A 21,316-nucleotide genomic window follows, 5' to 3' on the forward strand; every position below is an offset into this window, starting at 1 on the left:
AATATGTCATATACGCATCGGCGTTCGACTGTTGCCACAATGGACACATGTTAAGCGCGCAAGTTCTGCTTTTAGCATTATTTGTAAATATGCAAAGTTACAGTAAAAGCTGCGATACATTAGCATATATTATATATAGTATATAATATATTTGATATTTTCAACAGTCAGCTCAAAATTTAATAAAAATATTTTAGATTAAAAAAATCGATTAATCGATTAATATTATATATATCGATAAATATTTTTCGTTTAATGAAAAAATTTAAAAAATCTGCATTAAATATTTTATAGAAAAATATGTTTGCTAAAAAAGATTGAAAAATCTATTAATATTATGTAATAATACGACATTTGAACTAATATTTGACATATTTTAATGTGCGAGTGGGAGATTAATATTATGTTTAGCGATAAACATTTATCGTTTATACGTTCTTATGTGAGCTAACTATGTCATCAGAAATATCTTAGATAAGAAATACATACATAATCGATTAATGGTATATTTATCGATAAATATTTCTCATTTAAAGCAAAAATTTAAATCTTCCAATGTATGTATTTCACATAAAAATATTTTTGATAAAAAGTATAAAAATCGATTAATATTATAGTTATCGATAAAAATTTCTGGTTTAAACTAATATATGAAATTTTTTATTTTTACTTAAAGATTTCGTTAAAAAAGTTATTTTCAATAAGTAAATTTGTTAGTTTTAAACAGTATTTCTTTTTTTTAATAAATTAATTTTTATGATTATGCAAAAATTTATTGTTAGTGGCATTTAAAAAGGGTACAAAAGTATGGTTGTGAAATATGAACGTATCTAATACCAAATATTTCCTAATTTTTCCGTTTTATTTATATTTTGTAATTATGCTGACAAAAAACCTTTTAGTGTATTGTTGCCAACTAAAAATCTAGGAAAATTTTTACATATTTTAGAAAGAAATAATTTTTAACTGAGTGCTGCGTATTTTCTTAAGTTTGTATAATAATTGTATTATTATGTAAGCTTTTATAAAATAAAATAAAAATAAAAAAATTTTAACTGATTTGAGAAAAACTTTTATATATGGTATACCTACAAACACATACATCTTTACCCTGATTTAGTAAAACATTTTAATTTCTTATTTTGAAGTTATGTCTGACTGTAGCTTTACCGTAACGCACTGTAAATAGAAATGCAATGCATAAAATTGTTAAAAAGTTAAATTTATTACTTTTCTCTTCACTATTAAGTGATTTTCCCATAACACCCACAAACTGACAGCTGGGTGGGTTCCACTGCGGCCATTCAAGTTCATTGAAACATTCCAGCAGTCGTAAAAATGTTCCGGAATGTTAAAAGCGGAAAATAGGCGTACAAATATTCGTTGGCCCATATGTACATATGTATATTTGAACCACATGTGCTTGCATTTTCACAAGTCAAATGAAACCTCAAAAAGCTTTGTGTAAAACACAGAAATATGCATTCAATAATATTTCAAAAATGGAACAAGCATAGTTTGGAACAAACTTCGCACGGCTCAACGCAATTTTGACAGCTGCTGGCATTTAAGCGGACTCTACGCGGCACAAGCACTGAACACTGACAGTTTCAAATAACAGCAGTGTTTGCGCTTTTGGCGCTTCTGTGCGCAGCCTAATTTTAATTGTGATTAAGCAATCGATTTGCTAGCGCTGTCTGCTGCAAGGAATTTACACACATTTATACACCAATATACTTATGTTACATACATACATGTATGACATACATATATAATAATTATTTTTCGTCTGCTGCATGCGAAGCTTTGGAAACGCGGCACACATGTTCAGGCGATGGGGGGTCACTTAGGGCACTTGCTGCTGTCGGTTTGTGGTGTGGTAAAACAATAAAATAAGTAAAAAATATTTTATAACGCGATGTGTGAATTGATGGGTCGAATAAGTGGTTTTCATGTGAGTGATAATCGTGATGCCATGAAATGGTGCAATAAATAATAATGCATGTGGCTGAAAGTTATTGACTGCAACCTGATGGGTATGCATATTTCATTGCATATGGGAAAATAAAGAAATAACAATAAAAAGTTTTAAAAATTATTTGGAACATATTTTATTTTTTTTAAAAACTGTGTTTTTGAATTTTTTTACATCGAAAACAAGCAAACCCTGTACTAATTTTCTACTCACTTTCAATTTCAGATCTCACACTAGCTGAAATCGAACCAAAATTAGAGATTTTCCCCATGCAAGGCGTGCAACGCAAACCAGTTGGCAAATCACTGATTTTAACCTGCAAACCCATAGTGCCCGATCCGAATTTGGTATCCGATCTGCAATGGAAGGACAATTTGAACAATACTATACTGCCGAAACCGTAAGTACAACACAAATTTAATAATAATTTTCCGTATTTTATAAAATTATTTCTGTATATTGTAAAAAAATATTTTCAATGAAATATTTTAAAAAATGTGTACTAGTGTAGGATATAAAATTCATTACAAAAAGCCCTTTAAATATTTCACTTATGTAACTATCACTTAATTATGACCTGTAAATATTGTAAAAWAAAAACTAAAAAGTAATTAACTAGTGATCTAATAATTGTTCTAGATATAAGTATACATATATGTAAGTATTATAACTCTTTTTCCAAAAACAAAATTCAATTATTTCAAGGCATACTTTAGGTGCAAATATTCAGCTTGTAACTTGTATGTATTTGAGGTTTTACTGAGATATCCGTATAGTTTTGGTCTTAAGATGATACTTAAAAGGCGCCTCATTATTATCCACAAATTATTATATTAAACCCGAAAAAATGGAGTAATTTAAATTATCAATAATATTCTACCGGAATATTAAACATTTTCACCTAACTCATAACTTATTGGCTACCCTAGTATCCTGCAAACAATTATTTCGTGCCAAGTTGGAGATTGTACAAGTAAGAATATTATTCTACCAGAATATTCAACTTTTTCACCAAGCCGAGAACTTTTTTGCTACCCTTGTATACTAAAAAAAATATTATTTAGTGAATTTTTGACTATTTTATAAAGAAGAACATTATTCTAGGAGAATATTCAACTTTTCCATCAAGCCGAGAACTTCTTTGCTACCCTTGTACTCTACAAAAAATATTATTTCGAAACTTATAACTATTTTATAAATAGCAATTTATCTAGGAGAATTTCATCTTCTCCACCAAGCTGATAACTTATTTGTTACCCTAGTATTAAAAAAAAATTTCCCGTATATTTAGCGTTAATACCCGTAATAGTTTTTGAAATAAGAACATTATTCTACAAAAATATTCAACTTTTCGACCAAGCTGATAACTTATTTGTTACCCTAGTATTCTGAAAAACCCCCACAATTTTGAATTTTTTTAACGATTATTTAATTAATAACATTAAAAAACATTAAATAAATATTTTTTTTTAATAAAATATTGTCCGCATTAATAAAAAAATATCTTTAGGCTATTATAAGTATCGCATATCTACTCATACTATTAAAACTTTTTCCAAATCTTCCAACAGCTACTGGTTTATTTTCTTACCGCTTTTTACTAAACCAAAATTTTTTTCATTACTCCAATATAAAGTACCCGCTTTTTATAAAAAACCATTTAAGCTTAAATATTATTTATAAAAACTTTTACAGGCATACAAAATAAGCACACATTTTATTTATAGTATATTAAAAAAATATATATACTGATATATATTTCTGTATATTTAATTTGCGCTATTAATTTATTTATTCTCTTATTACAATCTTTTTATAAATTTAGGAACAAATACTATTATCCACTGTATGATTCCAAAGGACGTAGATTACCCGCTGTGTAAGTGTACAACACTCACTATCTCTTTCGCTCCGCAAATTGTGCGCCTTACGCTAACGTTTGTGTGCCTAAAACGTATGAGTCATGTTTAGTTCTTTTTGTTATTGTTACAGTATCACCTCTTGAAGCAAGCAACTTAGTTTCATACCTTAATTCTCACTCAACGATAAGCAAACTCAACTTTTGCGAAATAAAATGAAGTAGTTTTCCATATTTAGCGGCACCCGTCACCTGAGGCATGCCCCTAATTCCATTTTCTTAGCGCGCACAAAAACCACTAATACGACTCTGTTGGCTTGCACGCCATTAACATGACATGTTGCGAAAAATGTATCCAATATATCCAATTTAGCTAATTATCGTTGTAGACAGTTTACGACTTCATTAATGTTATAGACTAGCGACAAAGGCAAGAATAACAAGCATATATGCGTTAAAAGCGCCAGTGTAACTAAAACAAATATAACTGTAGTTTCTAGCGTAATTTAAAAGCAACGCTGTGTTGCATTTTTAGTAACGATTAGCTCGTTAGCTTTGCACGTGACATTCTCTTTATGTTTATTTTTAGCTACAAACTAAAATGTATCGTTATATTATTGTTGATTTTTGTTTTATATGTTTTTTATGCATTTTTAAGACAAACCTTTATATATTAAGCATAATTTTTCATGTAGTTTGAACTACTGTTATCCTACCAACTTCTTGCAAAAGTAATTTTTTTATTTCACGTTATTTTTTAAAATAATATTTCAGTCTATTAAAAACGATCTATCATAAACAAACATAAAATTTATGTGCTTTCATTTCATGTAGGTACTTCCTATGATTAACAGTATTTAAAAAATGAATTACCAGACATTTTTTCTAACAGCTTTAGTGCCAAAATTTTACTATTATTTACATTTTCCATTTGACTAAGCATTCCATAATAATTTGAGCAAACTTAACTTCTTCAAACTCAATTCCACCCAACATTAATATCTTTACACATTTCACTATATTATTAAGTACATTCCAAGTAAAACAATAATTAATTATAATCCCGTAAGTGCGTATTTAGCCATACAAGTACTACTCGCTCCTGCTCACCGCAATCACGCGCCATTTGTGTCTCGTCTTTCATTCATGCTCGCCAAATTCATTTCCAATTCACTTACAACAGTTATGCGATAATCTCCTTGGCGAATACATTCACAGTGGAATTAGTTTACTAACACTACATATGCGAATGTCAAACATTTCTAAGCAACATAAGTAATTTGACTTATATGCATTTAAGCATTTATTTATTAAGTGAAAATTTTATATGAAATGTTTGCCAAAATTTGCATTAAAATAACTAAAATTTCATTTCTTAATTTTTATGCTTACATTTGCTTTGTTGTGCATTGCATTTTAGTTTATATCTAACTCAATCTCTATGTTTAAGATAATATAATATATATTATAACTATAAGGCTAACAAAAAATATTTTGAAAAATTCTAAATATTTAATTTTTACAAACAAAAAATACTTGCTTGAATTTAGTCAGCCAAAAAGATGAAACTACAAAAGCAAAAAATATAACTTAACTTATGCTTTTATTAGCATTAAGCCACATTATACATTATTTATAAAATGAGAGACAAAGTTTTTAGGAAATATTTACCATTTATAACATATATGTACCAACATAATTTTTATGTAAACATAATACAATGAGTAAAGAGTATCAAAAGAAAGAGTAAGATTTGCGCATTTGCAACCGTAAAGAAATATTATACCTAAAAAGTCTAAAAAACTTCTAAAGTCTATAATGTAAACGTGTCGCTCAGTACTTACACACACGCAAACAGTATGGGACTGAAAGATTGAGGAGACTGCAGGAAACAATCGAGCATCTCTTGTGCACTTGTCCCTTACTGGCAAGACTACGTTGTAATCATCTGAGGTTCTCTCAGTATGATACACTGGAGGATAGAGAGGCCACAGAATCTGTTGAAATTCACGTCAAGCGTAAGCATCCTAAAGGAACTAGTAACTGAACTCCATCTGGTATCGCAAAGGACCAAAAGTCGTCTATGTAACCTTACCTAAATATTAAATTACAAAACAAATACAGAGCCAAAAAAAACTGATTCTCATCATTTCCGTACCATTATTCTTTCCCAAATGTGAAATGTGAGGTGACGGGTTTACTGTCGCTCTTTTTCCTGATTATAGAAGATTGGGAATACAGAAAATGTAAATAAACCATAATCAAATATGACATCAGGTTAAATCAGCCAGAGAGTAAAATAGAAACTAAATACGGGAAGTTATAAACAGAGGACAAAAATTATTTTGGGCCTACTAATAGTCATGCTCGCTCTGACTTTCATTCCTTCTTCCCGCAAAGTCAGTCTTAAAGTTAATGAATGCCCAACTTTCATCAGCTTAAGTAGCGTGAACTGAGTTGTTAAGAATCTAAATATGATCTGAAAAAGGAAGAGGTATTCCAATGTTAATGTTTTATGCTTTATTTTTCAATTCAGATCGGAAATGCTGAAGTTGCATTTATTCAACAGCTTACCTAGAATTTATTCGGTGGTTCCAATCTGTACGTTTCTCTTCTCTCTCAGTTCAAAGAAGGTTAAGTTATGTTAGATCCTTTAGTATAAGCAATAAGCTATCGGCAAAAATTAACCTAACAGAAATCGTCTTAAGTGTTTTATTTATGTTTCCCCTTTGTCTGATCTGAGGGTTTTTTGCATTGTTCTGGTAAAAGACTAACATTCGAGGAGGAAGTGTTCTTCTTCCAACTGCATGGAGATTTGGCTCAAAATATCACCCAAAAGATGTTCCCTAATAGACTACTGGCTAAAGTCTTATAACATAACCAAGCCTCTTTTCGAAATTTTCTGTCAAATTAGAACTCTAATAGCACATCTAGTTGCAGATGACAGATATTTGCTTTCAATTTCTTGATTTAGCGTTTAGAAGGAATCTAAAATTTAACTAAGATTCTGACAAAATCAAATTTAGGTTTGTACACAGACAACTGATTCGTATTCCACAAACCAAATAACGATGTCGAATACCCAAGCTATGCCAATTGTGTCCCGCTTTGTTATGCTTAAACTATTTATTACTGGATATTTTGCTGTCGTCTATTGAAACTAAAACCATTTTAATAAACCTGGGAATTTGTTTGATGCAATTCCAGCTTTGTCCTTCAAATCAGAAGCTTCTAAAATATTTTAAATTAAATCTTCTTATATAAGTACACCATAACGTTGGTTTAAATTAGGGCTCTATGATTTTTGGTTATTCACGGTTTTGGTCTGTGAATATATTCTCACACTTATCAACCTCGCTTTGTAGAACTTCTTCAACCTTCTCACCAAAGCTCGGTTTGTAAATTTCTATTTTCAACACATTGTGAAACTTTCCTAAAGGCAACTTTGCGGTACAAAATATTTTCCAAGTAATTTTGAAGTGTACTTGGTGGCATGGAATACAGGTTGTACAGACCTTGAGGAGATAAAAATCGCGGTACCCTTTCGGTTACATTAAAACATCCGTTGCAAGAACGGCTAATTGTAACTCACTCAAGCTTGCTTAGTATTCGCAGTTAATATCAAGGGACCAAGAAAAAGGAGTGTGTTTGCAACAAAGTTGAGGTTGTGTAATCGCTTTCTGCTGTTGGTAAAAGCGTTGACTGTCACCCGGAGAATTGTGCGTTCATAACAACAACGAAACCAATTCTAGCTTGTGTAACTCTCTTCCACTCTCTCTCTGTAATTTTAAGAGTATTTTTTGACATTTTTGAAAAAGTTTGATTTATACATCATCCAAACATATATTGTATATCGTCACCTAAAATGCAAAATAACGTATCATCAAAACAATCGAAACTGAGTATCTTATTGATTACGATTCACTACTCCAAAATACATACATAATATTATATATGTTTTCAGGTTCTGTGCTCAAATATAAACCAGTTTTAACCAATACTAAAATTTTTTTCACTCTTGTTCCATTTTATTTCGTGTTTCATTCACCCCACTGTGAATTTTCGAAAATGTTGTTACGTTATTTTGCATTTTCGGTAACGATATGTATAATATTTATTTTGGCAATACTTTCATTTTCGGAAAACTATTTATGCCATAAAATTTAGACACTTTAAAAATGCCTTACGCGGTTATTATGCTCAATAAAGAGCTCATATTATTCAATATAATTAGTTTTAATTTAATTTTGTTTAATTTAGTGCGATGAATTAGCTGAAAATATTGCTATATATGCAACCGTTATGATAAATAACTGTTTGCGTTCAAACAAATGCAAATGGTTCAAATGCGAAAATGTGCAATTCAATGCACTCTTTAAAAGCTTACAACAAATAACATCTCACTGGCTGCTTGCCAAAATTCGATTATTATGTAATGGCATAATTTCGCACTTAATGCAATTATGTAACTACAAAGCTGGAATAAACGTATTTGTAGAAAAATTGCAATTAAAATATGCAAATTGCCTAAATTTACCGAATTGTTCGTAGCTCAGCATGCTTAGAAGCTTACTTCATGCGCTTTGCTTTTTCAAGCGTGTATTTTTCGGGAAATTGAAATTGCCGAAATACTGGCAATTTAAATTGCAGCTAATTTGAATACAAACAGTATTTGTTAAATTGTATTATTTAGATACTGAATTATTAAAAATACACACAGCATCTGTATTTGTAATGAAATTAAATATTTACACACTTATTTAATATAAGCAGTAAAAATAGTGTATAAAATAACATACATTCAGTGTCAATTATTTTAAATTTCAAATTTCGCTCACAAATTTTTACGAAATGTTTTAAATAGATAGCGACGTTTCTACAAAAAAAGTTCAGCGAGCAATTTTTCTTAAATTTATTTCGGCCAAATTCCATAAAGTAAATATTTTAATTTTCATTTAATTAATTTTATAAAAAGGAGGTGCCAGAGCGGGTCTAAAATTATTTTAACTGTAAGCTAACTCAAATATCTTCAATTGAATACTAATAATATATTATTAGGAATATATTATCAATTAATTTGAACCAAAAACATGTGGCAGCGCTCCAAAAAATTTTATTTTAAACTTTCATCAATATATTTGACGACAAGAAACAGGTGGCTGCATTAAAGAAAACTATTTTGTACGCAATTTTTTTTAAACCATACAGTTTCAAAGTTTATTAATTTTAATAATTCTATTGTACAAAAAATGTGTGCCAACTATTCCCAAATTTATGACAAACAAAACAGTAGGTGATAACGTTTCATTTTATTTTACTTTAAGCTTTCTTAAAGTTCATCAGCTGCATATAAATATGCACATATTGTAGTATTGTATTAATTTAGTCAGTCTAATTGATAACGAAAAACAGCTGGCAACACTAATAAAATTTTCTAACACCTATAGTTTCATAGATTTTTCGTAGTTTAATTTTATCAATTCAGCTGAACAAAAAATGTGTGGCAAACCTTCTCAAATTTAAGTTTAACAAAAACGTAAGTGGTAAGCCTTCCAAAATATATTCTCAGGCGTCATCAGCTTGATACACTTTTTAAAAGGCGAATCTTATGAAAAATAATTCTTCTCCATTTGTTATCTTCATCTTACTTTGCTAAATTTTGCTTGTTAATTAAGGTTTTAAACAGGTGGCAACACTGCTCACAAAATAAATTCAATAGAGTGCATAAAATTTCTTGGGTTTAATGATTTTTGTACCTTGCCGATTGTTTTGTTTTTCAACCTATTCATTCTGCAATTGACAGCTGGCAACACTTCTCCAAAAAAAATTACCTTAAATTTTATTAACGTTTAAAATCAGTTTAAAATTTAATGTTGCTAAAGCATAACTTGCTAATCTAATATTGTCTAATTTTCGCTTTTGCATAAGTATGTGTGCAAATGTAAAGCCGTACAAATGTTTCTACAGTTAAAAATTCAATAACGTTACAAACAAAGTTGCTCACCAACCAACTTCACGCACACATTGCCACGTTTTCCGTCATAAATCTGATTTAGTGCGGATTTAGTTCAGCGCTCCCAACTGAGCTGCACCGACCTGAATACACGATTGCCGAAATATTTCCAACCAAAAGTGCTTAGAACAGCGCATTACAGACCCAGCCATATATTAGGCGCCCATTTAGTAACAACAGCCATAATTTAATTTGCGCTGAACTCTGTTGAATTCACAACCAAAGCACAGCAATAATGCAAAATCAAAAAAATAAAACGAAAATTCGCCTAATAGCAGACTACAAATTACAAATTCGCGTTCGAACCAAGCAAATGCGTCCGAAACTATGCTACATATGCGCACACTAAGCACAATTTCAAGCATTTTTCATTCTTGTTTCGGCATTAAAACACACAATTAACTTTTATTGAACAATTTCGGCAAATAAACTCCCAACAAAAATCAACTTGCAACCGACAAGAGTGCTTGAAAAAGCTTGACCAGCGCGCGCAAATGATAGTAGCGCGTCTACATAGCTAACACATAAGCGCGGCGGCGAATATGGGTGAATTTTGAAAATTGCAAACCGCGCACATTCCACCAATTTATTTAGCCTTTTCATTTTGTTGGGGGTGCGGCCGAAACGGCTGATGCACAACATTGCAATTTCACTCTGCACACACTCAACTAAACGCCAATACAAGTTTGCTCAGCACAAAAGTGGCATTACCGTCAATGCTGTAGCTAAGCAGTCGAATAAGTAGACACACACACAAACTGTGCTGATCTCACATGCAGCATGTTGCAACAGCGGCTAGCTAACAGTGAGCAAAGCTGTTGAAATTACACTGCATTAAAAGATTGCGAAACCCCGTTAGACTTTTGTTAATGAAAACTACGAAAATAAATACAGTCATTGAAGGTTGGAGAAAAAATTAAGTGATTTCGTTGTGTGGCGCTTCAACCGACATCTGAAGCCTTAGTTGAAAAGTTTTAAGTGAATTAAGTTGAGACTAAGTCTTAGTAATACAGTTGCTAAAAAATTGTGAAAGAGGCCACCATAGGCCTCAATTCAAATAGTCGATATTTTCTTTCTATTTACAATAAGTTTTCTTTGTGGGTTAGCATGCTTTTGAAGCGTATTTCTACTTTGAGACGATAACTTTCTAATCAAGTTCGTAGTATATGGAATGAAAAGTGTGTCTTTTCATTTAGTGCATACTTTTAGACGATTGATCAATAGTAAAATAGCCTAGATACCCCAAAGACTGCGGGATCTCATCACTATCAAAAAGTCATCACTATCAAAAAATGTTACTCTAGAAAATATAAGTCAATAGAAATAATTGCTTCATATTATAACTGGAAGATTGTAAACCCAAACCGCTGGCATGTTGTCCAACCAAAAGTTATTTTTTCGATTTTGAAGCACACTTTTAAGAGAATATACTATTTTCCCTTTTGAAGTATAGTTTTAGGAGAATACACTATTAATGTATTTATGAAGTATACTTTTAGGACAATATACTATTAACGTGTAACATTCTGATATATAAATTTTTACCAAGTTTTGTGGTTTCTGGTAACATGTGTAGTATTTTTAGAAGCATACTTTTAGGAGAGTATACCAGTCCTGAAAAATATTCTGTTTCACAAATTTTTAGGCAAGTTTTTAATTGTACTATTTTGGAATCTGGTGACATTTGAAAATTATATTCTGCTTTTTATTCAATTCCTAAAGACACTTTCACATGAAAAATAAAAACAGTAAGACATTTGGGGTATTTGGTGAATATACTCCAATAATTCTTTATATTTTCATATTTGTGATACGCAAGCTTCATAACTTAAAAAAAAGTTTCTGCTTTCCCTTTTGAGGTATACTTTTATGATATTAGTTATACCATCACCAAAAATGCGAGTAATATGAATTCCAATAAAATATGTAATAAAGGCACTAAGAATATAATTTAACAAATAATAATAATTTCTGCTTTATATTTATATATAATCATTAAAGCTGCTTTCTCATGAAAACTAAAAACAGTAAAAATGTTATGTATACTTTTCGGAGAATATATATATATCCCCACCTCCTCCGTCAGATACGAAAAAAAATATTAAGGGAAACGACGTTTTGCATTTTGAAGTATACTTTCGGGTGATTTCGAATGGTAACATCAAAGCCTATCTCGATTTCGAACTTCGAAGCTCTAAATTAATGTTTGAACATTATGATACGGATCAAGAAAAAACAGCAAAATTCAAAAGTTTTCGAAAATTCTACTTCTTATTGCTGAAGACGCCAAATTTCCCTCCATATATCAGAAGAGAATGTTACGGGACAATATAAAAGCGATCAGGTATTTAGTATTGCTTTCTAAAAGCTCTTGAAGAAAGTTTTGTTTCCGAAATGTTAAATTAGATGCATAAAAGCTCTCAAAAAGCTCTGCTATATTGCTTGCAAGTTCTTTGTAATAAATGAGACATAATCTAAGGACATTTTTCGGACCAGTATAAAAACTCCCAGGGAAGTGCTATTACTTTCTAAAAGCTCTCTAGGAAAGTTTGATTTCTAAATGTGAAAAGAGATACCTCTTAAAAGCTTTGAAATATTCTGGTAATTTCTTTGCAGTCTCATTAAAAGTTTAATACACTTTGACTCGGAAAGGGAGTTTGAAGGCTTGCGTTGATACACTTACTCCGCTGAAAAAGAATATGTCGAGCTTTCGAATTGTATATATGCAATTGCGCGTGTCTCTCCCTATTGAAGGGGAGCGATCTCTATATTTACGCGAATCCCATTTCATCACAGACGTAATTACAATATTTAAATAGTAATTATAATATTTAACTAATATTGTCTTCTCGAACACTATTTGGTCCACTAATATCTACTCTCCGAAAAAAAGCTCTTCTGTTTTCAGAATATCTCACCCTACAAGATATCTATAACAACTTCAAATAAACAGTTTATTCATTCCTTACCTCTGCAGCTTAGTACAGCTTGTTGTTGTTAACCTTTTGTTGTTGTTGCTTTTTATCTTCACTCACCACGAACGCTGCGACCAAAGAACAGCTTCAACTTCAGCTTCACTGCGTTTAGTCGAAAACATTTTTCAATTTTCTGCACAAGAGCATTTTAGATGCCATACAACAGCAACAACAGCAGTTACCACCGCCATCAACACAACCACAGCTGCTATTGCAAGCGCTGACTCTGGTCCAAGCATGGCGGCGAACATATGTGCGCCTGCATTGGCCACGGGAATGGTCGACTGACGCGCTGACTGACTTACAGAGCGACTGTATGATTGGTTGAATGACTAACCGGCCAACGACAACAATAATGGCAGCAGTGCATATAGGGGCAAAATGCATGAAAAACTACGAGACTGTGCTGGGGAAATGTAGCGTTAACGCAGTGTGCCACTGAAGCCATTGGTTTATTTGTGTTGTCGATTTGGTAGTTGATATTGCTACAAGTGCCTCACTTGTTGTGTTTGTTGTTGTTGTTGTTGCATTTGCTGTTGGCTGTTACTTACTTGCGGTTGCAACGGCAATTGCGAAAACCAACAGCAGCTGTGCATTTCGATGAAGCCTCAGCAGGTCTGACGGACTAACGCACTGCCAAGCTGGCTGACTGACTGGCTCACTGACTGCCTGCCACAGCCACAGCCACAGACATAGTCACTGTGTTGCCGTTTTGTTGCCATTGTTGGCACGAAAAAATGCCGAAACTCAAATCGACAAACTGCAATTGCTACAGCAAAAACAAAACAGGAATCAAATAAAGCCACTGTGGTAACAACAACAAACACGCACCCGGCAGACTCTCCGCAGTCAACACACCACGCTGCTGCTCTACCAGCGCCGTTTTGAGGGGAGTTAAGCTTCGACCCAGCCTTTGTCAATTCAGCAAGCTGGCCACATCAATACCAACGTATACACATACACACACTCACGCCCGCACAATAAACAAAGTGCACTCAATGCACTCTTGCAATACACATAGCATACCTTTAGGTGCATTTAAGTATAATTAATTTTACCTTCTGCGTCGAAGACTCGCATGTACAAGTAGAAGCGCTGCTGTTCTTGCTGCTGTCGAACTGTCCGTCTGTCAGCTCGGCTATTCTGCGTAAGCATTAATGCGTTAAATTAAAAATGTACACATACTAGCTGATGGTAGCATAACTTTGGACGCATTCATATGCTTGGCTGCATTTATAATTGCAATTCTCACAGCCTCATTTGATTTATGCCACAAAGTTGCACAATCAACCGCACTTTTTACACGCAACGCACACTCCCGCACAGTCAAATGTATTGAGTGGTATTGATTGCTTATTTGGTTGCCCCTGGAAATAGACCAAATAGTAATTACTAAATCAGCCACTGTTGCCTATGCAAAGGCGTGTGTGCATAATTGAGCTAAATTAGTAGGACTGGCCAAATGGAATGCGAAATGAGTGACATTGGCTTCTGAGTGGAGAGTTTTTACAATTCTGTGATTTTTTGATGCATTCGATTATCTTGCTAATGGAATTGGATCTGGCGACAAATTGAGCTATTTTGAAGAAAAAAAACCTTTATAGAAAAGTTGCAAATTTTTTGATAGCTTGTTTAATTCTTATCTTCAGTCGTGTTTATTTTCAACATTTCTTAGTTTTTTCACCTTTAAAATATTTTTTATTGCAAAATTCGAGTTTTTACAAAATGAAGTGAAATAAATGAAAATTAACAAATATTAAGTATGAACTTCTGCATATATTATATAAGTTTCCAGGTGCCCTACTTAAAAAATAAAACAGAAATTTCATATCTAATGGGAAGTGTTTATTTTCATTCGAAACGATATTCTTTGCATTTATTATTTAAATATTATCTCTTTCAAATGTTGTCCGCGGCTACGTCTTAGAAGGTCCATCCTTTTAGTCCAATTTTCGATGACTCGTTCGAGCATTTCGACTGGTAACAGGAGATTGACTTGCTGTAGTTTTGCCCTAAGGCCTGAATTGATGCGGGATTGTCATGGGACGATAACGGTCGCCATTGACGGCTACTTTCTCACCGGCATGATTTTTGAAGAAATATGGACCAATGATTTCACCGGCCAACAAAACACATTAAACCGTTGCTTTTGCTGGATTAAATGGAAGCTCTTGAAACTCTTCAGGATGCTCTTCGTCCCAAATGTGGCAATTATTCTCCTGTACAAAATTTGGCCATAGGCCATAGAGCGAAGCGATGGGCCGTGGGAATATCGAGCGACCTCAGTTCTTGCTCAAACTGTATTTTGTACGCTTTCGATTTAAGATTTCGATCGCAAAATGCGAATGAGCTCTCCACGGTCTTCGTGTACACTCTCCGCTACGGCTGATATATTTTCTTCTCTGCGTGCTGGACCTGGGCTATCGGTCGAATATTATCCAATAATAAATGCTGTGTCTCATGATGGGTGATAGTGTTCCGAATAGTATGCTCAACAGGCCGATTATGTTGATCATACGATGAACAAAGCAGCTTGACACAACTTACGCATAATCTGTCGAAAAAAGATTATTGAAAAAAGTACCTCTTCTTGGATAAACCTTTATTATGTTATAAAGCGAATGAATTGATTATTAAATATTCATTTCAGTTTGAGTCACCTTATACTCTTAATAAATTTTAATTGAAAATATTAAATTTTATTGAAACATTACTATTATTAACTTCACTAAAAGCTTCAAACCAATGTAAAAGGCGATTGTTAATTAAACTCTGCTAAATCCATAATTATAATAAACGCCGCTTGGCACTCAAAATCAGCAAAAACAACCTTATTTAAAGCAAGTCAAATATTTTTCGTCAGCATTAATAACAGCAATTGCAAAATACAAGCACGTTTATTTAAGCGTAGCATAGCTTGAGGCGTTCAATGCTAATATAATAGCGTGTTTATTAATTTACTGACATTTACATCTCAGTAATTAATATTTATTTGTTTGCTACCTGATACAAACACAAAATCGCACAAACAGCAGTGAACGCTTTGTTCACTTGGCAGCATTAATTTCGTGAATTTGGTAGCTTTTGCAAATAATTGCATACTTTGCGGCGTTATGCGCCACTGCGCGCACAAACGAAAGCTGCAAATGCATGGCATTTGGCATATCTGATTTTAAAATCATGAAAATATGTAAGTCACTTTAATATACGTATGTATATGTATGGATGTATGTTTCCGCTTAGACACGCACACGCATACACACACGCAAAAGTCATTAAGATGCTATATTTGCGATAAATCTCAGTTGGCGCGCATTAATTACCAGCCTGCGGGCGAGCAGAAATCAAACGTAGCGAATGCTTCTGCTAAAGTCATGAATACGCAGCATTTTAGGCGCCAAATCTTAATTAAAAGCAGACTTTTTTCATGTTTAAATATGTGTAAGTAGAGAGCGTGAAAAATCGGTTGTATAAACGTATACATTTGTTTGAGTATACTAGGGAGGTTCTGACGAACATTTTCACGTTTTAATTGCTTGTTATGAATAAATGAATAAAAACTCATAATTTCAACTTTTAAGTAACAACATTGCCACCTGTTTTAAAATTTTAATTTAAAAAATATTATTTAAATTTTTTAGTTAAAACGCTGACAGCTGTTCCAAAACTTGGCGATTGAGAAAAAGTTTGGTTAAATGTTGAATTTTAAATTTTTGAAATAAAAAAAATTATAAGATGAAGAAACCCAACAACGTAGTTCATATACTATGAACTTATATATAATAAAATATTTTCTTTTATTTTATTAAATTTTTACGAACTTTGTCCTTTTGGGGCGTCGAAAAATTCTCTTCCCTGATTAATATCCGTGGAAATGTATTTATGCTCTTTGGTGAACTCACGTTTTTGTGCGCAAAACTTCAGTTATCCTACATTCGTTCCAGCTTCCATACGCAGCCTCATTATTAATATACTTTTAGGCGCAATTCTATTTTTCCTTTTATTTTTTTGCCGATATCAATTTTGCTTTGTAATGTCGACATTTTAGACACGCTTTTATTGCGCACAATCATTTTAATTACGTTGCTCATTTAAGCGTTGCCTAACCTTAGCAGCGTAGCATTGCGGAAAGGCTGGCTGTGTGGCACAAAAACGAATACTTTTGCAAAATAATTACTTTTTAGTCCGTTATTTGCAGAAGAATGATTGATTGGATTCTTGATGTGAAGTTTAAATTCATGTATTTCAATATAAATAATAAAAAGTTTTAATTGAAAAATATTTTCCAACTTAAACGAGAGGCAAATTAGTGCGAAGAAGTAGGCTTCATTAAAGTGAAACTTCGATGACTGCGTTTTATGCAATGCATGCAATAAGAAGAGTGAAAATAATCGAAATTATATTTTCTGTGGCAACACCAATAAAACGTTTAATTATAAAATTAATTGAAACTAGGTGGCAACCCTTCTCAACAAATATTTTCACAGTAGTGTTTCTTTATCTCATAATTTTTTAAATTGAAATTTAAAAATGCGTTGAAATTTACTATTCAAACTGTTTCATAAAAAATATCAACTGGCAGCTCTGAAAGTAATCTCTCCGCTTTCAAATACCCAGCACTTTCGCAATATTGATACTTGTTCAATTTTTTAATAAGTTGTAAAGCAAACGTAAACATTTAGTGCTTCCAATAAGCTTTAAAGGCTTTTGGTGCCTTTTGCTGGCAACATTTATATGCCAACTATTTACATTAATTTCAAAAAACTCACCGCTATGCGCAGATTTTAAGCCACTTTTTCCAAAAATAATCTCATCGCTCAAAGTGAAAAGGTTATTGATGGCTGTCAGCTTAATATTAATGCTTTTATGAACATATGTACTTAGTCAACCGTTGTTCATGTTGGTAAATATAGATAGTGATTGCATCAATGTACATGCATACATATGCATTTGTAAGCAAATATTTACATAAAAGTTTGTATATTTCTATAAATAGTACGCTTGTATATGTTTTCCAATGCAAATCGCTGAAATGAGTTGCTTTTTTTATTAACTTAATGCACTGACCTGATTTATTCATGCATATTTTCTGGCGTAAGGTAAATAGCGCGTATCAAATGTTGTTGGGGTTGCTGACTTTATTAAAACACTCGCGCATTTATTTATTGAATAAACGCTTACTTTTGTAGAGTTGCCAAATTTTTTCAAACAAATTGTGGTTCGTCAAATGAGCTGGAAAGAGGAATAAATATTATGAGCGATATAAAAAAAACTTGAGCTGAAAGCCTCTGTAGCTAGTGCTCCTTATGTTTCATGTATAATAATAATTTTATTATTATTTTACAAATAAGAAATAAATAAATAAATAATAAAAAAACTATAAAAGAAATATTTGCAAAATTACATATAATATCCTCTACGCAAGCATTTTCTGTCCGTTATTTGCAAAATAGCTTATCGATTCTTTTAAAAACCAGAAATAAAAACAAAACTTAATAACCAGTTAATACCAGGTTCTAATTTTGTTTGCGAGCTAGTTTGCCTTTTTAACGCTTTAATTCACACTCGTGGCGATGATTTCAATCATTTTTAATATCACCTTTAATCGTTAGCGTTTGAGAAAGTTCTGTTTTCATTTATCTTACTAATTTACTCATATAACGCTATCTCAATGTCAACAGTTATACACTCTAACTGAAACACACAGTTTCATAGCTCATAAAAAGCATGATGAACTAGGATATCTGCTGAAACACTTTCCACGAAATCATTTAATTAATTATTATATCAAACTATTTATATTCCAATTTTAAGTACAATCTGTGCATGCTAAGAATATCTAACCTCAAAAAAAGCTCTCAAATAGAAATGTATGTTTGCCTGAAACAGAATTTCCTCCTAGGAACAACAGGAGAATATTAAAAAAATCTATAGATATTTGCCTCAGCAGTCTCTCCTGGGAGGGTCAAGAAAATTAGGTTTAAAAAATCTAAACAAACTAGACTCATATCTCTAACTTAGAAACACAAAAATAATATTCTAAAATAAGCTATCAACATTCAACTCCACAAACAAGATGCACTTAGAACAGCAAGAAAAATAAAAATATCTACAGAAACTATACTCAGAACACTCTTTTAAAAGGATCAAGATCAATATTATAAAATATACCATCAATATTCCACTCCACATGCAAGATTTCCTAATTTGTTGAAAGAAAAATGTTTTAAAATAATCCATCAATACTCAACTCTACAATCAAGATTATCCTAGCAACATCAAACAAAATTATTTTATAATAATGTCTCAATATCCACAAACAACACATAGATATTTCCTCTTACTCTTAGACAGTCAAAACCACAAGCACTAACTCTGTTCCTATGTTATGACTGAAAGAAACTGATTAAAATCTGTTATGATAGGTGAGCTCAAGTACACATACGCTCGAATATTGTAACCGCTTATACTTGTTTTAGCTTTAAGATTTCGCCTAATACGAACTGTTCCTCGCTGTTTCAGAGTAAACCCCTTCGATAGGACAACCTTGACGTTGATTTCTGTTACATAATATTATACGAAGTCAATGCCAATGTTTAGGTTAGTTTTTAACGGAGTCCACATAATACTTAGAGTAACAGTAACCACAACAACAACAAAAGCAAACAACACCTACTTTCGGTGAAAGCAGTTTTTCCTTTTAAATTTAGCATTTTCGTTAAATTTAGCATTTTCGATTGTCTCAAACATAATGTTCGGAGTAGATCAAATATATATTCCAATATATATTATTTATAAGTATAACTCGATTTAATAACCACGTACCTTACACAATTAATTTTAGGTGATCGAAAGTAATCGAAAATACCGTTGTCTGAAAATAAAACAAGTCTGCGGAAAATTGAAAAAAAAATTGACTGCTGAGAAAAAGTAGCCTCAAAAGATACTCTAAAATGTTTTGACTGTTACGATAACATAACCTTAATAACAAAATTTTATTTTAAGAACAGTAAAAAAAAATAAACTAATTTTGTTATAAACACCTTTTGCGGAATGTGAAAAAAAATAATCTAAAAAAACGCCAAAAATATCAAATTATAATCAATAATTTAATGGATTATTATATCAAATTATTACTATTCCAATTTTAAGTACAATGTGTAATCTAACCTCAAACACAGCTCTTAAATAGAAATACATATATAAACACTAATTCCAGCTGCTGCAGAAACCTAACCTGAAAACATCAAAACAAAAATTATTATTAAATTGAAAATGGGAATTGTGACTATCAAATCTTATCTTACAAAATCATTTTGAGATAGTCGAAAATACTCGAATAGTCGAAAAACCCGTTAACTGAAAGTAAAAAAATTGAGCGAACATTAGAAAAAAATTTGGCTGTTAAGAAAAAGTAACATCAGAAGAAGATCTCTAATGATTATATTATTTTTGTTATAAGTACTATTTATGGCTGCTAGAGAAATCAAAAAAAAACAATGGTTAATATAATTTGTGACTGTCATGAAAATGTGAGCTCAAACTGTACTATAATAAAAAAGTTTAATTTCAAATACTAAGCGAATCTGGAAACAAAACTTAACTTTAAAATAATGTGTTATTTTAAGGCAAAATAAATTTATTTTAATACTTTGAACTTATCATGCAAATTAAATCATATTTATACTAATTTGAACTTAACCTCACAATGAAGTATTATTTTAATTCAAAATAAATTTATTTTTAAACTTTGGAATTAGCATTGAAAATAAATCATATTTCTTAATTTAAACCTAGCATCAAAAAAATTTAATTACATTTATTTTTAGAATTCAGGCTTGAATTTCATTGTAATTATTAAAAATAAATCATATTTATCTTATCACAAATTTAAATTTGTAGCCTTAGGTTTCAAACGTATCCTCATTATACCCTTTTGCCTATGAAAAATAAACTTATCTACTTTTAAAAACTAAAAAATATGCATATTTTCATGTAAATTTAATTTAACACTTAGCCAATCAAACGTTAGTCAGCATTTTACTAACCAAATGTTTACGTTGAAAATGTCCTGCAGACAACAATGATTTCTCACATAATAAAAATATCAAATTTGTACATTTTTGCATTTTATTACACTCAAAAAAACACTTCTAACTGTAATTGCAATGAACATGCAACAACTATACGCTTGCATAGCCAAACTTTAAATTAATAAAAATTTTATTTAATTGCAACTAACAAATATTTATATGCAAATTCGTGTATGTAAATGTGGAAAGCATAGAAAAAAGTTAGAGCTTTCGGCAATTTAATGCAATTTAGCTGCGTTAACTAAGCAAATTTGCGCAAGAAATAATGCGCTTCAACACCGCTGTCAGCAATTTTATGCTCTCACGCATTTACATTTAACGACTTTTAGTGTTTTTTTTTTCTTTTTTTTTTTTTTTTTTTTTTTTTAAAAATATATATTTGTATTTATCACGGCACATTTT

At 31.5% G+C, this 21,316-nt stretch overlaps 1 protein-coding gene across 6 annotated transcripts in view; it reads left to right on the plus strand.

The window, feature by feature from the left end:
- Positions 1-21,316, plus strand: part of LOC108972431 (fasciclin-2) — a 245,387-nt gene that overhangs the window by 183,243 nt on the left and 40,828 nt on the right. For 4 of the 6 annotated variants that reach the window (XM_018938990.1, XM_018938993.1, XM_018938991.1 and 1 more), the window contains exons 3-4: positions 2,201-2,375; positions 3,801-3,854. In XM_018938990.1, the coding sequence (XP_018794535.1) occupies positions 2,201-2,375; positions 3,801-3,854 (229 nt within the window). The remainder of the gene's footprint in view (positions 1-2,200; positions 2,376-3,800; positions 3,855-21,316) is intronic. The other 2 variants (XM_018938992.1, XM_018938994.1) reach the window with 1 other exon arrangement.

The sequence above is a fragment of the Bactrocera latifrons genome, unplaced genomic scaffold, assembly GCF_001853355.1.
Source record: "Bactrocera latifrons isolate USDA-ARS-PBARC rearing strain unplaced genomic scaffold, ASM185335v1 scaffold_4, whole genome shotgun sequence".
NCBI classification, from domain to species: Eukaryota; Metazoa; Arthropoda; class Insecta; order Diptera; family Tephritidae; genus Bactrocera; species Bactrocera latifrons.